Raw genomic sequence first — 14,619 nt, 5'->3', positions numbered from 1 at the left:
GAGGGCGAAATGGAGGGAAATGTGAGGGGAAAAGGATGGAAAACTTGAGGAGAAAAACGAAGAAAATGTGAGGAGAAAATGGAGGGAAACGTGAGGGGGAAATGGAGGAAAATGTGAGGGGGAAAGTGAGGAAAACGTGAGGGGAAAATGAGGAAAACGTGATGGGGAAAATGGAGGGAAATGTGAGGGGGGAAAGGAGGCAAACCTGAGGGAAAATGGAGGGAAATGTGAAGGGAAAAGTGAGGAAAACATGAGGGGAAATGTGAGGAAAATGTGAGGGGAAAATGGAGGAAACCATGAGGGGGAAATGGAGGGAAACGTGAGGGGAAAATGGAGGGAAATGTGAAGGGAAAAGTGAGGGAAACATGAGGGAAAATGTGAGGAAAATGTGAAGGGAAAAGTGAGGGAAACATGAGGGGAAATGTGAGGAAAATGTGAAGGAAAAGTGAGGGAAAAACGAGGGAAAATGTGAGGGGAAAATGAGGGAAAATATGAGGGGAAATGTGAGGAAAAATGTGAGGGAGAAAATGGAAACGTGAGGAAAACATGAAGGGAAAAATGATAAAAACCTGAGGGGGAAAATGGAGGGAAATGTGAGGAAAACATGAGGGGAAAAAATGAGGGAAAATTGAGGGGGAAAAAGAGATATTTCAGGGGAAAAGAGCGGGAAACTTGAGGACAAAAAAGGGATGAAACCTGAGGGAAAAATGTTCCCAGTTTGATCCCAGTTTGATCCCAGTTTGTTCCCAGTTGGCTCCAATGCTCCCAGTTCGGCTCTGGGCGGCCCCCAGTGCCACCAATGACCTCAGCCCCCTCCCCAGCCAATCAGACAATGCGAAAGGGGAGGAGCAGATGCGCTCTGAGCTCTGATTGGTCTTTATTGCAAAGGGAGGGGTCAGCGGTCACTCCATGATGTCCGTGGTCACTCAGGGGGTTCAGTGGTCACTCAGGCTGTCCGTGGTCACTCGGGGTCACAGGAGGGGTCAGTGGTCACTCAGGGGGTTCAGTGGTCACTCAGGGGGTTCAGTGGTCACTCGGGGTAACAGGAGGGGTCAGTGGTCACTCATTGGTGTCAGTGGTCACTCAGGGCACAGGAGGGGTCCGTGGTCACTCTGTGGTGTCAGCGGTCACTCCATGGTGTCAGTGGTCATTCAGGGGTTTCAGTGGTCACTTGGGCTGTCCGTGGTCACTCAGGGTCACAGGAGGGGTCAGTGGTCACTCAGGGTCACAGGAGGGTTCAGCGGTCACTCAGGGTCACAGGAGGGGTCAGTGGTCACTCAGGGTCACAGGAGGGTTCAGCGGTCACTCAGGGTCACAGGAGGGGTCAGTGGTCATTCATTGGTCTCTGTGGTCACTCAGAGGGGTCAGTGGTCACTCCATGATGTCTGTGGTCACAGGAGGGGTCAGTGGTCACTCTGTGGTCTCTGCGGTCACTCAGGGTCACAGGAGGGGTCAGTGGTCACTCTGTGGTCTCTGTGGTTACTCAGGGTCACAGGAGGGGTCAGTGGTCACTCTGTGGTCTCTGTGGTCACTCAGGGTCACAGGAGGGGTCAGTGGTCACTCTGTGGTCTCTGTGGTCACTCAGGGTCACAGGAGGGGTCAGTGGTCACTCTGTGGTCTCTGTGGTCACTCAGAGGGGTCAGTGGTCACTCAGAGGGGTCAGCGGTCGCTCCATGGCATCACCGGTCACTCCGTGGTCACTCGGGGTCACACTCGGGGTCACCGGTCAGTCCGGTGACCTCTCGGATCCAGGCCAGGGCGGGCTGGACGCGGGCGTAGACCCCCGGCCGGCCGGGCTGACCACAGGGGTGACCACCCCAGGACACCACGGCCTGGAGCTGGCCCTGGCACAGCAGCGGGCCCCCGGAGTCACCCTGGGGAAAATGGGGGAAAAATGGGGGAAATTGGGAAAAATGGGGAAAAATGGGATTGGGGGCATTGGGGGCATTGGGAAAAAATGGGGGGAAACGGGGGGAAAATGGAAAAATGGGAGAAATGGGATTGGGGACATTGGGGACATTGGGGACATTGGGGACATTGGGGACACTGGGAAAAAATGGAGGGAAATTGGGAAAAAATGGGAAAAATTGGAAAAATGGGGGAAAAGGGATTGGGGACATTGGGGGCATTGGGACATTGGGAAAAAATTGGGAAAAGTGGGGGAAAATTGGGAAAAATGGGGGAAAATTGGGAAAAATGGGAAAATGGGATTGGGGACATTGGGGGCATTGGGGACATTGGGAAAAAATGGGGGAAAATTGGGAAAAAAGGGAAAAATGGGAAAAAATGGGGGAAATGGGAAAAAATGGGGGAAATGGGATTGGGGACATTGGGGGCATTGGGGGCATTGGGGACACTGGGAAAAAATGGGGGGAAATTGGGGAAAATTGGGAAAAATGGGAAAAAAGGGATTGGGGGCATTGGGGACATTGGGACATTGGGAAAAAATGGGGGAAAACTGGGGAAAATGGGAAAAATGGGACTGGGGACATTGAGCAAAAATGGGGGGAAACTGGGAAAAATGGGCTTGGGGACATTGGGAAAAAATGGAGGAAAATTGGGAGAAAATGGGGGGAAATTGGGAAAATGGGAAAATGGGATTGGGGACATTGGGGACATTGGGGACACTGGGAAAAAAATGGGAGGAAATTGGGAAAATGGGGAAAATGGGAAAATGGGCTTGGGGACATTGAGGACATTGAATGGTTTGGGGACACTGGGGACATGGGGAAAATGGGAAAAATGGGAAAATTGGGAAAAATGAGATTGGGGACATTGGGGACATTGAGGGGCTTGGGATGTTTTGGGACATTGGGGACATTGGGGGAAAATGGGAGGAAAAATGGGAAAAATGGGATTGGGGACATTTGGGGACATTGAATGGTTTGGGGACATTGGGAACATGGGGAAAAATGGGAAAAATGGGAAAAATGGGAAAAATGGGAAAAATGGGATTGGGGACATTGGGGACATTGGGGACACTGAGGGGACATTGGGGACATTGGGGACATTGGGAAAAAATGGGGGAAAATTGGGAAAAAATGGGAAAAATGTGATTGGGGACATTGGGGACATTTGGGGACATTGCGGAATTGGGGACATTGGGGATACCGAGGGGACATTGGAAAAAATGGGAGGAAAAAGGGAAAAAATGGGATTGGGGACATTGGGGACACTGAAAGGACATTGAGGGACACTGGGGACACTCGGGGGACATTGAGCAACAATGGGGGACAGTGGGAGAAATGGTGGAAAATTGGGGAAAAATGGGATTGGGGACATTGGGGACATTGGGGACATTGGGGACACTGGGAAAAAATGGGAGGAAAAATGGGAAAAATGGGATTGGGGACATTTGGGGACACTGAGGGGACACTGAGGGGACATTTGGGGGGTTGGGGGACAGTGGGGGATTGGGGGGGCACAGGGGAAGGTGAGGGGACACAGGTGACGATGTGGCACAGGTGACACAGGTGGCACAGACAGGTGACAATGTGCCACAGGGACAGGTGACCCAGGTGATGGGACACAGCCCACAGAGGTGACACAGGTGACACAGGTGATGGGACACAGGTGACACAGGTGACGCAGGTGACACAGGTGACACAGGTGACACAGGTGACGCAGGTGACACAGGTGATGGGACACGGCTAACAGAGGTGACACAGGTGACACAGGTGATGGGACACAGGTGACGCAGGTGACACAGGTGACACAGGTGACACAGGTGATGGGACACAGCTAACAGAGGTGACACAGGTGACACAGGTGACGCAGGTGACACAGGTGACACAGGTGACGGGACACAGCTGACAGAGGTGACACAGGTGACGCAGGTGACACAGGTGACACAGGTGATGGGACACAGCTGACAGAGGTGACACAGGTGACACAGGTGACACAGGTGATGGGACACGGCTAACAGAGGTGACACAGGTGACACAGGTGACGGGACACAGCTGACAGAGGTGACAGAGGTGACACAGGTGACGCAGGTGACACAGGTGACACAGGTGATGGGACACGGCTAACAGAGGTGACACAGGTGATGGGACACAGGTGACACAGGTGACACAGGTGACACAGGTGATGGGACACGGCTAACAGAGGTGACACAGGTGATGGGACACAGGTGACACAGGTGACACAGGTGACACAGGTGATGGGACACGGCTAACAGAGGTGACACAGGTGACGCAGGTGACACAGGTGACACAGGTGACACAGGTGACGCAGGTGACACAGGTGACACAGGTGATGGGACACAGCTGACAGAGGTGACACAGGTGACACAGGCGATGAGACACAGGTGGCACAACCTAACACAGGTGACATGGCTGACACAGGTGACACAGGTGACAAGGACAGGTGACACAGGTGACACGGTTGGCAATGTGACACAGGTGACACAGGTGAGACAGGTGAGGGACATTGGTGACACAGGTAACAATGTGACACAGGTGACACAGGTGATGTGACAGAGCCAACAAAGGTGACAGTAGAGGTGACAGTGTGACACACAGGTGACACACAGGTGACAGACAGGTGACAGACAGGTGACAAAGGTGACACAGGTGACGATGTGACACAGGTGACACACAGGTGACACAGATGGGTGACAAGGACAGGTGACACAGGTGACACAGAGGTGACAATGTGACACAGGTGACACACACAGGTGACACAGATGGGTGACAAGGACAGGTGACACAGGTGACACAGGTGACGATGTGTGACACAGGTGACACACAGGTGACAATATGACACAGGTGATGATGTGACACAGGTGACACAGGTGACACACAGTGACACAGATGGGTGACAAGGACAGGTGACACAGGTGACACAGGTGACGATGTGACACGGGTGACACACACAGGTGACTCACAGATGACACAGGTGGGTGACAAGGACAGGTGACACAGGTGACGATGTGACACAGGTGACACACAGGTGACACAGGTGACGATGTGACACAGGTGACACCGCAGTGACAGACAGGTGACAATGTGACACACAGGTGACACACAGGTGACACACACAGGTGACACACACAGGTGACAATGTGACACAGGTGACGATGTGACACGGGTGACACACAGGTGACACAGGTGACGATGTGACACAGGTGACACACAGGTGACACACACAGGTGACACACACAGGTGACACACACAGGTGACACAGAGGTGACAATGTGACACAGGTGACGATGTGACACGGGTGACACACAGGTGACACACACAGGTGACACACACAGGTGACACACAGGTGACACACGGGTGACACACAGGTGACAATATGACACAGGTGACACAGGTGACACACACAGGTAACACTATGACACAGGTGACACACACAGGTGACACACAGGTGACACACGGGTGACACACAGGTGACAATGTGACACAGGTGACACACAGGTGACACACACAGGTGACACAGAGGTGACAATGTGACACAGGTGATGATGTGACACAGGTGACGATGTGACACAGGTGACACACACAGGTGACACACAGGTGACACACACAGGTGACAATGTGACACAGGTGACACAGGTGACACACACAGGTGACACACAGGTGACACACACAGGTGGCACACCTGGCAGGAGTCCTTGCCGCCCTCGGGCACACCTGCGCACAGCATGTCCGCTGTCACCTGTCCCTCGTAGGCGTCACCGCAGGCGCTGTCCCCGAGCACGGTGACATTGAGGCACTGCGGGACCTCCGGGTACGACTCTGGGGACAATGACACACCTGGGACACCTGGGACACACCTGGACACACCTGAGACACACCTGGGACACACCTGAGATACACCTGGGGACACCTGGGACAGGTGGCACTATCTGGGGACACACCTGGGGACACCTGGGACACACCTGGGGACACACCTGGGACACCTGGGGACACCTGGGGCAGGTGATGTCCCCGAGCACGGTGACATTGAGGCACTGCGGGACCTCCGGGTACGACTCTGGGGACAATGACACACCTGGGACACCTGGGACACACCTGGGGACACACCTGGGACAGGTGACACCACCTGGGACACACCTGGGACACACCTGGGGCAGGTGATGTCCCCGAGCACGGTGACCTTGAGGCACTGGGGGACCTCCGGGTACGACTCTGGGGACACAGACACACCTGGGACAGGTGACACCACCTGGGGACACACCTGGGACACACCTGGGGACACCTGAGCTACACCTGGGGACACACCTGAGATACACCTGGGGACAGCTGGGGACACCACCCGGGGACACACCTGGGACACACCTGAGATAGCTGGGGACACCTGGGACACACCTGGGGACACCTGGGGACACCTGGGACACACCTGGGCACACCTGGGACACACCTGGGGACACCTGGGGACACCTGGGGACACCTGGGGACAGTGATGTCCCCAAGCACAGTGACATTGAGGCACTGAGGGACGTCCGGGTAGGACTCTGGGGACACAAACACAGCTGGGACACCTGGGACACACCTGGGACAGGTGACACCACCTGGGGACACACCTGAGATACACCTGGGGACACCTGGGGACAGCTGGGGACAGCTGGGACACACCTGAGACACACCTGGGGATAGGTGACACCACCCGGGGACACACCTGGGACACACCTGAGATAGCTGGGGACACCTGGGACACACCTGGGGGACACCTGGGGACACACCTGGGCACACCTGGGACACACCTGGGGACACCTGGGGACACCTGGGGACAGTGATGTCCCCAAGCACAGTGACATTGAGGCACTGAGGGACGTCCGGGTAGGACTCTGGGGACACAAACACAGCTGGGACACCTGGGACACACCTGGGACAGGTGACACCACCTGGGGACACACCTGGGGACACCTGGGACACACCTGGGACAGGTGACACCACCTGGGGACACACCTGAGATACACCTGGGGACACCTGGGGACAGCTGGGGACAGCTGGGACACACCTGAGACACACCTGGGGATAGGTGACACCACCCGGGGACACACCTGGGACACACCTGAGATAGCTGGGGACACCTGGGACACACCTGGGACACACCTGGGACACACCTGAGATAGCTGGGGACACCTGGGACACACCTGGGACACACCTGGGACACACCTGAGATAGCTGGGGACACCTGGGACACACCTGGGACACACCTGGGACACACCTGAGATAGCTGGGGACACCTGGGACACACCTGGGGCAGGTGCACGGTGACATTGAGGCACTGAGGGATGTCCGGGTAGGACTCTGGGACACAAACACACCTGGGACACCTGGGACACACCTGGGACAGGTGACACCACCTGGGGACACACCTGGGATATCTGGGGACACCTGGGACACACCTGAGATACACCTGGACACACCTGGGGATAAACCTGAGATACCTGGGGACACCTGGGGCAGGCGCTGTCCCCGAGCACGGTGACATTGAGGCACTGGGGGACATCCGGGTACGACTCTGGGGACACCTGGGGACAATGACACACCTGGGGACAGGTGAGACACAGCTGAGACACACCTGGGGACACATCTGGGACACACCTGGGGACACACCTGGGACACATCTGGGGACAGCTGGGACACACCTGGGGACAGCTGGGACACACCTGGGGACACACCTGGGACACACCTGGGGACACACCTGGGACACACCTGGGGACAGCTGGGACACACCTGGGACACACCTGGGGACACACCTGGGGACACCTGGGGACACACCTGGGACACATCTGGGGACACCTGGGGACACCTGGGGACACACCTGGGACACACCTGGGGACACACCTGGGGACACCTGGGGACACCTGGGATACACCGGGTCCAAACCAGTCCAAACCAATCCCTCCCAGTCCCTCCCAGTCCAAACCAGTATAAACCAGTATAAACCAGTCCAAACCAATCCCTCCCAGTCCAAACCAGTATAAACCAGTCCAAACCAATCCCTCCCAGTCCCTCCCAGTCCAAACCAGTATAAACCAGTATAAACCAGTCCAAACCAATCCCTCCCAGTCCCTCCCAGTATAAACCAGTCCAAACCAGTCCAAACCAGTATAAAGCAGTCCAAACCAATCCCTCCCAGTCCCTCCCAGTCCAAAGCAGTATAAAGCAGTCAAACCAGTATAAACCAGTCCAAACCAATCCCTCCCAGTCCAAACCCGTCCAAACCAGTCCAAACCAGTATAAACCAGTACAAACCAATCCCTCCCAGTCCCTCCCAGTCCAAACCAGTACAAAGCAGTATAAACCAGTCCAAACCAGTATAAACCAATCCCTCCCAGTCCTTCCCAGTATAAACCAGTCCAAACCAGTCCAAACCAGTATAAACCAGTCCAAACCAATCCCTCCCAGTCCAAACCAGTCCAAACCAGTCCAAACCAGTATAAACCAATCCCTCCCAGTCCTTCCCAGTATAAACCAGTCCAAACCAGTCCAAACCAGTCCAAACCAGTACAAACCAGTACAGACCAGTCCGCACCTTGGGGGCTGCTGGTGCTGCCCCAGCCCATGACGGTGCAGGCGGAGCCGGGGGTGGGCGTGGCCCGCGCCAGGGGGAGGGGCCTCACGCGGGGCCCGCAGGTGAAGGGCGGCTCCACCCTCAGCAGCATCAGGTCGTGCGAGCGGCCCGAATCCCCCGCAACTTCCCCAAAAAATCCCCCAAAAACTCCTCGGCGTTCCCGGCAAAATTCCCGGGAAAATTCCCGGGAAAATTCCCGAAATTCCCGGTTTTCCCGAAATCGCCGAAATTCCGGGCGCTTCCCGCGGCTTTGCCGAAGTCCGGGTGCACCACGAGCTCCACGGCGGCGGCGAACTGCTCGTGGCCGCTGACCTGGGCCAGGCTGTGCTCACCTGCGCGCACCTGCAGGTGGCTGAGAGGGACCCCAGTTCAAACCAGTTCAAACCAGTAACCCCCAGTTCACTCCAGTCCATCCAGTAACCAGGTAAATGCCATCAATCCCAGTTATTCCCCTCACCTGGGCCAGGCTGTGCTCACCTGCGCGCACCTGCAGGTGGCTGAGAGGGATCCCAGTTCAAACCAGTTCAAACCAGTAACCCCCAGTTCACTCCAGTCCATCCCAGTCCATCCCAGTAACCAGGTAAATGCCATCAATCCCAGTTGTTCCCCACACCTGGGCCAGGCTGTGCTCACCTGCGCGCACCTGCAGGTGGCTGAGAGGGACCCCAGTTCGAACCAGTTCAAACCAGTTCGAACCAGTAACCCCCAGTTCACACCAGTCCATCCCAGTAACCAGGTAAATGCCATCAATCCCAGTTATTCCCCTCACCTGGGCCAGGCTGTGCTCACCTGCGCGCACCTGCAGGTGGCTGAGAGGGACCCCAGTTCAAACCAGTCCATCCAGTAACCCCAGTTCAAACCAATAACCCCCAGTTCACTCCAGTTCATCCCAGTCCATCCCAGTAACCAGGTAAATGCCATCAATCCCAGTTGTTCCCCACACCTGGGCCAGGCTGTGCTCACCTGCGCGCACCTGCAGGTGGCTGAGAGGGACCCCAGTTCGAACCAGTTCAAACCAGTTCAAACCAGTAACCACCAGTTCAAACCAGTAACCCCCAGTTCACTCCAGTCCATCCCAGTTTAACCAGTAACCCCAGCGCTCCCATCAATCCGTTATTCTCCTCACCTGGGCCAGGCTGTGCTCACCTGCGCGCACCTGCAGGTGGCTGAGGGGGGACCCCCAGTTCAAACCAGTTCAAACCAGTAACCCCCAGTTCAAACCAGTAACCCCCAGTTCACTCCAGTTCATCCCAGTCCATCCCAGTAACCAGATAAATGCCATCAATCCCAGTTATTCCCCACACCTGAGCTCACCTGTGCTCACCTGCGCGCACCTGCAGGTGGCTGAGAGAGACCCCAGTTCAAACCAGTTCAAACAGTTCAAACCAGTAACCCCCAGTCCATCCCAGTCCATCCCAGTTCTTCTCAGTCCATCCCAGTAAGCAGGTAAATCCCATCAATCCCAGTTATTCCCCTCACCTGGGCCAGGCTGTGCTCACCTGCGCGCACCTGCAGGTGGCTGAGAGGGACCCCAGTTCAAACCAGTTCAAACCAGTTCAAACCAGTAACCCCCAGTTCACTCCAGTCCATCCCAGTTTAACCAGTAACCCCAGCGCTCCCATCAATCCGTTATTCTCCTCACCTGGGCCAGGCTGTGCTCACCTGCGCGCACCTGCAGGTGGCTGAGACAGATCCCAGTTCAAACCAGTTCAAACCAGTTCAAACCAGTTCAAACCAGTAACCCCCAGTTCACACCAGTCCATCCCAGTAACCAGGTAAATCCCATCAATCCCAGTTATTCCCCTCACCTGGGCCAGGCTGTGCTCACCTGCGCGCACCTGCAGGTGGCTGAGAGGGACCCCAGTTCAAACCAGTCCATCCCAGTAACCCCCAGTTCAAACCAATAACCCCCAGTTCACTCCAGTTCATCCCAGTTTAACCAGTAACCAGATAAATCCCATCAATCCCAGTTATTCCCAGTTATTCCCCTCACCTGGGCCAGGCTGTGCTCACCTGCGCGCACCTGCAGGTGGCTGAGGGGACCCCAGTTCAAACCAGTTCAAACCAGTAACCCCCAGTCCATCCCAGTCCATCCCAGTTCATCCCAGTCCATCCCAGTAACCAGGTAAATCCCATCAATCCCAGTTATTCCCCTCACCTGGACCAGGCTGTGCTCACCTGCGCGCACCTGCAGGTGGCTGAGAGGGACCCCAGTTCAAACCAGTTCAAACCAGTTCAAACCAGTAACCCCCAGTTCAAACCAGTAACCCCCAGTCCATCCCAGTCCATCCCAGTAACCAGATAAATCCCATCAATCCCAGTTATTCCCCACACCTGAGCTCACCTGTGCTCACCTGCGCGCACCTGCAGGTGGCTGAGAGGGACCCCAGTTCAAACCAGTTCAAACCAGTTCAAACCAGTAACCCCCAGTCCATCCCAGTAACCAGATAAATCCCATCAGTCCCAGTTATTCCCCACACCTGAGCTCACCTGTGCTCACCTGCACGCACCTGCAGGTGGCTGAGGGGGACCCCAGTTCAAACCAGTTCAAACCAGTTCAAACCAGTAACCCCCAGTTCAAACCAGTAACCCCCAGTTCACTCCAGTTCATCCCAGTCCATCCCAGTAACCAGGTAAATCCCATCAATCCCAGTTATTCCCCTCACCTGTGCTCACCTGCGCGCACCTGCAGGTGGCTGAGAGGGACCCCAGTTCAAACCAGTTCAAACCAGATCAAACCAGTAACCCCCAGTCCATCCCAGTCCATCCCAGTAACCAGGTAAATCCCATCAATCCCAGTTATTCCCCTCACCTGGGCCAGGCTGTGCTCACCTGCGCGCACCTGCAGGTGGCTGAGAGGGACCCCAGTTCAAACCAGTTCAAACCAGTTCAAACCAGTTCAAACCAGTAACCCCCAGTTCAAACCAGTAACCCCCAGTCCATCTCAGTCCATCCCAGTCCATCCCAGTAACCAGGTAAATCCCATCAATCCCAGTTATTCCCCTCACCTGGGCCAGGCTGTGCTCACCTGCGCGCACCTGCAGGTGGCTGAGACAGATCCAGTTCAAACCAGTAACCCCCAGTCCATCCAGTTCATCCCAGTCCACCCCAGTTCATCCCAGTTTAACCAGTAAGCAGATAAATCCCATCAATCCAGTTGTTCCCCACACCTGGGCCAGGCTGTGCTCACCTGCGCGCACCTGCAGGTGGCTGAGAGGGACCCCAGTTCATCAAACCAGTTCAAACCAGTTCAAACCAGTAACCCCCAGTTCAAACCAGTAACCCCCAGTTCATCCCAGTTTAACCAGTTTAACCAGTAAGCAGATAAATCCCATCAATCCCAGTTGTTCCCCACACCTGAGCTCACCTGTGCTCACCTGCGCGCACCTGCAGGTGGCTGAGAGGGATCCCAGTTCAAACCAGTTCAAACCAGTTCAAACCAGTAACCCCCAGTTCAAACCAGTAACCCCCAGTTCACTCCAGTCCATCCCAGTCCATCCCAGTAACCAGGTAAATGCCATCAATCCCAGTTGTTCCCCTCACCTGGGCCAGGCTGTGCTCACCTGCGCGCACCTGCAGGTGGCTGAGAGAGACCCCAGTTCAAACCAGTTCAAACCAGTTCAAACCAGTTCAAACCAGTCCATCCCAGTTCAAACCAGTAACCCTCAGTCCATCCCAGTCCATCCCAGTTTAACCAGTAACCCCAGCGCTCCCATCAATCCCAGTTATTCCCAGTTATTCCCCTCACCTGAGCTCACCTGGATGTGGCTGGGAAGTCACTCCCAGTTCAAACCAGTTCAAACCAGTCCATCCCAGTTCATCCCGGTGACACCCAGTCCATCCCAGTAACCCCCAGTCCATCCCAGTCCCTCCCAGTTTGACCAGTAACCAGACAAATCCCATCGATCCCAGTTGTTCCCCACACCTGAGCTCACCTGGATGAGGCTGGAAAGTCCCTCCCAGTTCAAACCAGTTCAAACCAGCCCATCCCAGTCCCTCCCAGTTTGTCCCCGTCGCTCCCAATCCCCTCCCAGTCCACCCCAGTTCCCTCTCAATCCCCTCCCAGTATAAACCAGTAACCCCAAATCTCCTTTTTACCACTCCCAGTTCCCTCCCAGTCCCTCCCAGTATATCCCAGTATATCCCAATCCCCTCCCAGTCCCTCCCAGTATAAACCAGTATATCCCAGTTCCCTCCCAGTAACCCCCAGTATATCCCAGTCCCCTCCCAGTATATCCCAATCCCCTCCCAGTCCATCCCAGTCCCCTCCCAGTCCCTCCCAGTATAAACCAGTATAACCCAGTCCATACCTGGCCTGGCAGTGGGCGGCGCTCAGCACCCACTGGGGGCTCAGCAGGGCCCTCCCAGTCCCTCCCAGTATAAACCAGTACAAACCAGTAACCCCAAATCCCCTTTTTACCACTCCCAGTCCCTCCCAGTATATCCCAATTCCCTCCCAGTCCATCCCAGTATATCCCAGTCCCCTCCCAGTATAAACCAGTATAACCCAGTATAACACCTGGCGTGGCAGTGTGCGGCGCTCAGCACCCACCGGGGGCTCAGCAGGGCCCTCCCAGTCCCTCCCAGTATAAACCAGTATATCCCAATCCCCTCCCAGTATATCCCAGTATATCCCAGTCCCCTCCCAGTATAACCCAGTATAACCCAGTATAACACCTGGCGTGGCAGTGTGCGGCGCTCAGCACCCACCGGGGGCTCAGCAGGGCCCTCCCAGTCCCTCCCAGTATAAACCAGTATATCCCAATCCCCTCCCAGTATATCCCAGTATATCCCAGTATATCCCAGTATAAACCAGTATAAACCAGTATAACCCAGTATAGCACCTGGCCTGGCAGTGTGCGGCGCTCAGCACCCACCGGGGGCTCAGCAGGGCCCTGCCAGTCCCTCCCAGTATAAACCAGTATATCCCAGTTCCCTCCAGTCCCCTCCCAGTATAAACCAGTATAAACCAGTATAAACCAGTATAGCACCTGGCGTGGCAGTGTGCGGCGCTCAGCACCCACCGGGGGCTCAGCAGGGCCCTCCCAGTCCCTCCCAGTATAAACCAGTATATCCCAGTATATCCCAATCCCCTCCCAGTCCCTCCCAGTTCTCTCCCAGTCCCTCCCAGTATAAACCAGTATAAACCAGTATAGCACCTGGCGTGGCAGTGTGCGGCGCTCAGCACCCACCGGGGGCTCAGCAGGGCCCCCCCGCACACGAACTGGTCGAACTGGAAGAGCCGCACGAGCCCCGCGTGCTCCTGGGGGGGGCACTCGGAGCCCCCCAAAATCCGCCCGGGCTGGGGCTGGGGCCGGCCTGGGAGAGAGAGACCGAAATTCCCGAATTTCCCCAAAAATTCCCAAAATCTAAAAAAAAAAAAATTCCCCCTAAACCCCCCCCCCCCCCAAAAAAAATTCCCCCCGAAAATTCCACCCGGGAAAAAAATTCCACCAGATTTCCCCCCAGGTGCTCCCAAAATTCCGCCCTTAAAATTCCAGAGAATTCCACCCCCACATTCCCGAAAAAATCCCCCGAAATTCCGCCCGAAAAATCCCGAAAATTCCACCGCAAAATTCTCCGAAATTCTCCAAGTTCCACCCCAAAACTCTCAAATTCCACCCAAAAAGTCCGCAAAGTTTCTCAAAAGCTCTCCCAAAAATTCTCCAAAAATTTTCCCCAAAAGTTCCTGAAAATTCCCTAGAATTTTCTCCCATAATTCCACCCAAAAAATTCCTCCCCATAATTCCACTCAAAAAATTCCTCCCCGAAATTCCACCAAATTTCCACCCAAAAATTCCCCCCAAAATTCCAAAATTCCACCCAAAAATTCCGGAGATTTCCACCCCCGAATTCCCAGAAAGTTCCCGAAATTCCACCCCAAAATTTCCATCCCCAAAATTCCTGAAAAATCACCAAAAAAAATCCACCCTAAAAATTCCAAAATTCCACCCAAAAATTCCGCAGATTTCCCCACATTTCCTAAAAATTTCCCCGAAAATTTCCCAACATTTTCTCCCAAAATTCCACCCCAAAATTTCCCCAAATTTCACCCAAAGATTCCATAAAAATTCCACCAAATCCCCA

At 55.2% G+C, this 14,619-nt stretch overlaps 1 protein-coding gene across 1 annotated transcript; it reads right to left on the bottom strand.

The window, feature by feature from the left end:
- Window positions 1-1,697: 1,697 nt before the first annotated feature.
- Window positions 1,698-13,851, bottom strand: LOC134433286 (trypsin-like; the record flags this gene model as incomplete). Its single annotated transcript, XM_063182154.1, has 6 exons — window positions 1,698-1,874; window positions 5,608-5,744; window positions 8,494-8,655; window positions 8,787-8,864; window positions 9,166-9,185; window positions 13,692-13,851. Coding segments are annotated over 6 exons (734 nt in total), but the record flags the coding sequence as incomplete, so codon positions are not given.
- Window positions 13,852-14,619: the final 768 nt, after the last annotated feature.

The sequence above is a fragment of the Melospiza melodia genome, unplaced genomic scaffold, assembly GCF_035770615.1.
Source record: "Melospiza melodia melodia isolate bMelMel2 unplaced genomic scaffold, bMelMel2.pri scaffold_175, whole genome shotgun sequence".
Classification (NCBI taxonomy): Eukaryota; Metazoa; Chordata; class Aves; order Passeriformes; family Passerellidae; genus Melospiza; species Melospiza melodia.
The sequence above is the reverse complement of the archived record's forward strand: the minus strand, read 5'-3'. Positions and strand labels throughout refer to the sequence as shown.